We start from the raw sequence: 5,253 nt of genomic DNA, 5'->3' as shown, positions 1-5,253 counted from the left end.
AAAGAAATCAAACCAAAACTTTGGTTTAGCTCTCGGGACCCCTGTACCTCCCTGCTCTCTGGTGTCCTGCTGGTCCCAGTCGGGTGGCTGATGCGATTGGCCGGCGGGCAGATCTCCTCTATCTGCTTTCTCCTGTGGGTGTCGAGGTATGTGGTGGGCCCTTCCCTCCTTCAGACTAGCATTCACATCTGACGGTAATAATGACCCCACTGAGGGAACATCCTCCTCTTTCCCTAAAATCCCCCTTCCCCTCTTCATTTCCCCTAACATCCTTGTCTCTTCTTCTTTTCTAACAAAAAAGAAGATACTTTGTTACAGACTCAAGGTCCATCTCCATATCTATATCTATATATATATAGTATAATTTTAAAAATAAAATAAAGAGAAACTCATGATAAAAGTATAAGAGCCAATAAAAAAATGACACAAAATTACCAAGTATTGTAAACTTAAAAAACTAAAAAGCAATTACAGACTTAAAGTTTAAAAACTTAAAAATCATTGTTTTTTTATTTTATTTTTATTGATCTGATGTATTATCTCAACTAGAGCCACTAGTGACTAGTCGAGTGCAAAGTGTGAACAGGGTGTGAATTCAGATATAACTAATATGAATAAAGTGTAGTCTAAATTACTAAAGGGGTTCATACAAATGAACACCTCGTGTCAGAAGACCTATAACCTCCTGTTGTAACAGTAAAATCTGTCCAACTCAAGAGGCTTTCAGCTGTTATGTTTACTCAGCTGTTGGAAAGGACAAGTTTAAAAAAAGATCCTTTGAGTAAATTTTTTATGTAAGGGATAATACCCAACGCACTTCGGTTCAGGCCTCCGCGTCGTGTGTTAATTTCTCATAATGCGCTCATTGGAGGGTATTATTCTACTTACACCATGGTAATTTAAAAAGAAAATAAATATTCAATCAATATTTCGTACTTTATTCTTGCTATTTCTTCGATTTAGCTGATCTTTTTCACAAAAAGCTGACTATTTGATACGTGATACGTGAAATCATTACCAAAGTTCAGCTGAACATTATGGGGCGGGGGGTTTGTTATTATGTACTCCTTTACCTTCAAAAGGAAAGTGATTTATATGTTGATTGTCATGATAGATTAAAACAGAACACCAGTTCAGAGAGAAAGTTCACCTCTTATAGCTTGTCTTTGTCCAGATTATGAAGGAAAAAAATGTTTTAAATGTTTCAAAAACGTATATTTAGACTTTTTTGTATTAACTATTATGAAATATCTGTTTAAGAAAGTGGGAAAATGTCAAGAGTTCTATAGAAATTAAAATTGTAAAGCAGCTGGTAAGAAAATTGATGACTCAGCATTCTAGCAGCATTTGAACGCATCATTTACACAAGAATCTTGGAGTATCGGATCAGATTTAAGTGCAAATTTGTGCAAGTGTGTGTATTTGGCAATTGGTACGTACTTTTTAAAGGCTTGTGTCTCTAGTTAGTTTCAAGCTGCTGAAATGTAATGTTGTGCATGTGTAAATTATAAGTATTTTTTTAAATAATATTTGTACATGTGAGTTCATAAATGCAAGTACACACAGATACACTGAAACTACATCAGTTACAAATCAAGCATTACACACACACACACACACACAAATCCAGTTCTCTCCTTATTAGAACATTATCGTAAAACTTGCAGATTTTGTTTGATGTAGATCGTTTTTTAGAAACTAACTCCTACAATAAATAAGGTAACACTATATAGAATCTGCTGATGAAGAAGTTAATGAAACACAGTCACCGTCGTCAGTCTTCTTCATCTCCTCTCCTTCAGCCTCCTCCTCCTCCTCTTCTAGAACTCTGATGTCGATGTTTGGATCTGCGGTTCTGCTGCTGCAGTTCAGCTCAATATCAATGTGGTCACTCCATGAATTCTGCAGACGCCGTTTAAAGCTTTTCAAACTGAAAGTAAAGTTATTTTAAATGTACTAAAAGACTTCTTATGTGTCTTAAATGTCCATTAAAGATCATATAATGAAAGTCAAAACTCAGGAGGAGACGCTCTTCACTTTGATCCTGGGTTAGAAAGATAAAGCCAGATAAAGTACGAGAGTCGCTCTATAAAGATAGACAGAAACACACCAGATTTGTTTCATGGATGAAATGTTGGCAGAGATTTTCTGCACCACTCTGGTTACATCTCTGCGTTCAGTCAATTCAATGCAGATCTGACAAAGCAAAGCAGAGAAATGAAAATCACCAGAATGACTTTTGAGAATATGTGTGAATCTGTTACTAAGATCACCAGACTTACTCACTGATCTAAACCTCAAAAATCAGTCACTTGTATGGTCCTACCCTGTTGGCAAGAGGCAGGAAACCCTCAAAGGACGCCGTTGATGCTTCCATGACCGTCATGGCGAGGCCCACGGACGCCTCCCAGATCTCCACGCAGAGCAGCCGCTCCTCCAGGGACTCCAGATCTGGAACGCGCCGGAAAAAAGACGTTTGAAGCAGCAGCTTTCACCGACCGAAGACATAAAAAAGAAGAGACTGACTTACTGAGTTGCTCCACTTCATCAAAGTTCGGTACATGATCTCCTGTAGAGACAAAAAGATTGAAACCTTCACTTAAGATGGAACCAGTTTAAGGAAAATTGTGTTTTTATGAGGTTTGCATAATCCGATCTGGATTTTAGAAAATCACCAGATTTATTTACACGTAAATGGACTCCAGCATCAAATCAGAACTTCATTACCTCATTACACGCAGGCTCCATGTCCTCTAAAACCAAATGGACGCTGAGGACGCAGCCTCTGACGAAAAACCCGGTTTGAGATGTGGCTCCTAAGAAACCAGCAGCACGAGTCCCGGTCGTTGAAATCCACAAAAGCCTGAAGGTTTGGAGAAATAAAACCCACATAAATCTAGAAAGACGCTTTTGTTTCCATGGATGTGGAGATGGTCAAACGTCTCTGCAGGGGGAGGACCGTCACGTTGTAGAACAAACAGCGTAGAGTCTGTTGGGGGAGAAAAGGCCAGACCAGCTGGGCGACGTCCCGGTGCGTCAAGTTCCCTTGAGGCAAACCCGTCAGCATGACGGTGGAGGAGGTGAAACGTGGAGATGGATCGCTCTACGCGGAACAGAGACTTCAGGACTACTGGAACTTACACCTTCAACGTTTGAGAAGAGCCCCGTTTACCTGGACATCCTTCATCCCTTCCACCGTAAGGTAATCTACGAGAAAACAGACCAGAGTCCATCTGGGTTTTTCCCCTTCAGTTGACAGAATAACAGCGTCTGTTCTCACCTGGAATTACAAACCAAGGCCAGTTGGTTGGGAAAATAAAGGGACTGGTTGTCATGGTGACCCAAAAGGGTGGCGTACTGCCACGAGGGACGTCTCTGCTCCCGTTTGGGATGACCGGTCCAGGGAAAGCTTCAGCGGCCAGTTCTGATGCTGATCAGAAGGAAAATGGATACATTTAGTCAAAAACATTTAAATATTCATCTGTTTACCGAGATAATCTGATAAGAATCTCATCCAAAAATGAGTCTTGATGAGTTGGACCTTATTGATGAACAAAAACCAGACTAATTCAATGTCCAGAGGAACAAGAATTCCTTGAATTCAACCAAAGACAGAAATAATACTTTAGAAAATCCATAAAACTGGCAATAAATTGGTTACGGTTTAGGGGTAGAGTGGTCAACCGCTGACCAAAAGGTTGCCCCTTGCCTGCCCATGTAGTTGGAATAGAGAATGTATTTGTAAAATATGGCACAAAATACGTATTTGGTCACTTACAAACAAACCAGATTTCCGGTAAGTGAATGGGGTCAGTATGGTCAGATTCTGAGTGAAAACCTCCTTCCATCAGCACCAAAGATGAGACATGGCTGGGTCTTTCAGCATGATCTCGAACACACTAAGGAGTGGCTTCATAAGAAACATTTCAAGCTCCTGGATTGGTCAAACCAATCTCCAGACCTCAACCCCATAGAAAATCATTGGAGGGAGTTGAAAGTCTGTGTTACTCCAAAACACCACTGCTCTAGAGGAGATCTGCATGGAGGAATGGGCCAAAATACCAGAAACAGTTTGAGAAAACTTAACAAAAACATTTGACTGTTGTCACTGCCAACATAGTATATAACAAAGTATTTAAATGAACTTTTGTTATTGAGCAAATACTTATTTTCAACCATAATTTACAAAAAGAAATCTTCAAAAATCAGACAATTTGATTTTCTGATTTTTTTTCTCATTTTGTCTCTCATAGTTGAAGTTGATTAAAATTAGAGCCCTCTCATTTTTTTAAAAGGAAGAACTCGGACAATTGGTGGCTGACTAACACTTTTCTCCCCCATTGTATGCCCAGAATTCTTTTTCAAAAGTTACAATGTGTGTGCAAATTTTGGTGGGTTTTTGAAAACGAGATGGTCCTGAAAGGCAGTGACAGGTGATGATGTGAGCATCATAAAGAAATGTAAGATGAGGACATCACATCATCAAAATCAGTTTTATGTCCTAGGTTCCAAGGGGTTTTTTGTCATGTTTCCATGACAACAAACCCCTGAGCCAACTTTGTGTTGTCATGTTTCTGTTGTCATGGAAACATGACAACACGTGGAGCGGGAATCAAATTTGTTCAAAGGAGCAGAGCTTTTTTTGCATGTGAAAAAACATTTCAAGCAACAATAAATGTTGTTGTTCACTTTCAGCTTATTTTAAGCAACAATACATAAATAAAATAAATCCATGTTAGATGATGTCATCATATGACATCACACAGAAGTGTATGATGTCACCGTTCCCATAACTAGCAAACCATGTCAAAGGGGATCTCCCTGTGTGATGTCATTTGACATCATAGTGTGACATCATTTGATCTCATCATGTCACTGTCAGAAAATCCTTGAAGGCGAGTGGTTTCCACCGTCTGTCCAGCTTTTCAAAAGCACCAGAGACCAAAGACACTTGGAGATAACGCAAGAGTTTGAAATTTGAATTCATCTGAATCATGTCCACCAACACCAAGACGACAGCCACCAACGGTCCAACCGAGGTGAAGACTGGAGGGGGTAAAAAGAAGCAGAACCCCTTCAAAAACGCTCCTAAGACAGTGTTCTGCTTCATGTCAACAGCTGAGGGCAGAGATTTGACAGCACAAGAATGGAGCCGTCAAAAGCCTAACAAGGAGGAATATCGGCCTCATAAGAAAGAGGAGAAAGTGGAGAGTAAAAGCGAACTCCTCCAACAGATCCAGGAAATAAAAGAAA

General features: G+C 39.8%; 2 protein-coding genes across 4 annotated transcripts in view; both read right to left on the bottom strand.

Annotated features, from left to right (window-relative positions):
* Positions 1-28: 28 nt before the first annotated feature.
* LOC112144416 lies at positions 29-3,449 on the bottom strand. 3 transcript variants are annotated; one of them, XM_024268936.2, is made up of 8 exons: positions 3,281-3,448; positions 3,173-3,207; positions 2,728-3,103; positions 2,531-2,569; positions 2,327-2,461; positions 2,111-2,196; positions 1,770-1,930; positions 29-289 (listed from the first exon to the last, which is right to left on the bottom strand). In XM_024268936.2, exons 3-8 carry the CDS (start codon positions 2,890-2,892, stop codon positions 264-266), a joined length of 612 nt encoding a protein of 203 aa, XP_024124704.1. In that variant the 5' UTR covers positions 2,893-3,103; positions 3,173-3,207; positions 3,281-3,448; the 3' UTR covers positions 29-263. The 3 variants fall into 3 exon arrangements, with proteins under 3 accessions (XP_024124704.1, XP_024124702.1, XP_036072316.1); XM_024268934.2 differs by lacking the exon at positions 29-289 and adding an exon at positions 1,168-1,577 and having other exon boundaries at positions 3,281-3,449; XM_036216423.1 differs by lacking the exons at positions 29-289; positions 1,770-1,930 and adding an exon at positions 2,000-2,044 and having other exon boundaries at positions 3,281-3,449.
* Positions 2,897-5,253, bottom strand: part of LOC118599911 — a 7,736-nt gene continuing 5,379 nt past the window's right edge. Inside the window, exons 3-5 of the mRNA XM_036216261.1 lie at positions 3,359-3,430; positions 3,173-3,207; positions 2,897-3,103 (exon numbers count right to left, since the gene is read on the bottom strand). Of these exons, the coding sequence (XP_036072154.1) occupies positions 2,897-3,103; positions 3,173-3,207; positions 3,359-3,430 (314 nt within the window). The remainder of the gene's footprint in view (positions 3,104-3,172; positions 3,208-3,358; positions 3,431-5,253) is intronic.

This window comes from Oryzias melastigma, linkage group LG17, assembly GCF_002922805.2.
Source record: "Oryzias melastigma strain HK-1 linkage group LG17, ASM292280v2, whole genome shotgun sequence".
NCBI lineage: Eukaryota > Metazoa > Chordata > Actinopteri > Beloniformes > Adrianichthyidae > Oryzias > Oryzias melastigma.
This window is presented reverse-complemented; position numbering and strand designations above follow the sequence as displayed.

Coding starts and splice junctions, on each gene's coding strand:
- LOC112144416 (XM_024268934.2), bottom strand. CDS start 2,892: ATGTGGGTTTTATTTCTCCAAACCTTCAGGCTTTTGTGGATTTCAACG. Junction 2,570..2,727: donor TGGAGCCTGCGTGTAATGAG/GTAATGAAGTTC, acceptor TTGTCTCTACAG/GAGATCATGTACCGAACTTT. Junction 1,931..2,110: donor TCATCCATGAAACAAATCTG/GTGTGTTTCTGT, acceptor CTTTACTTTCAG/TTTGAAAAGCTTTAAACGGC.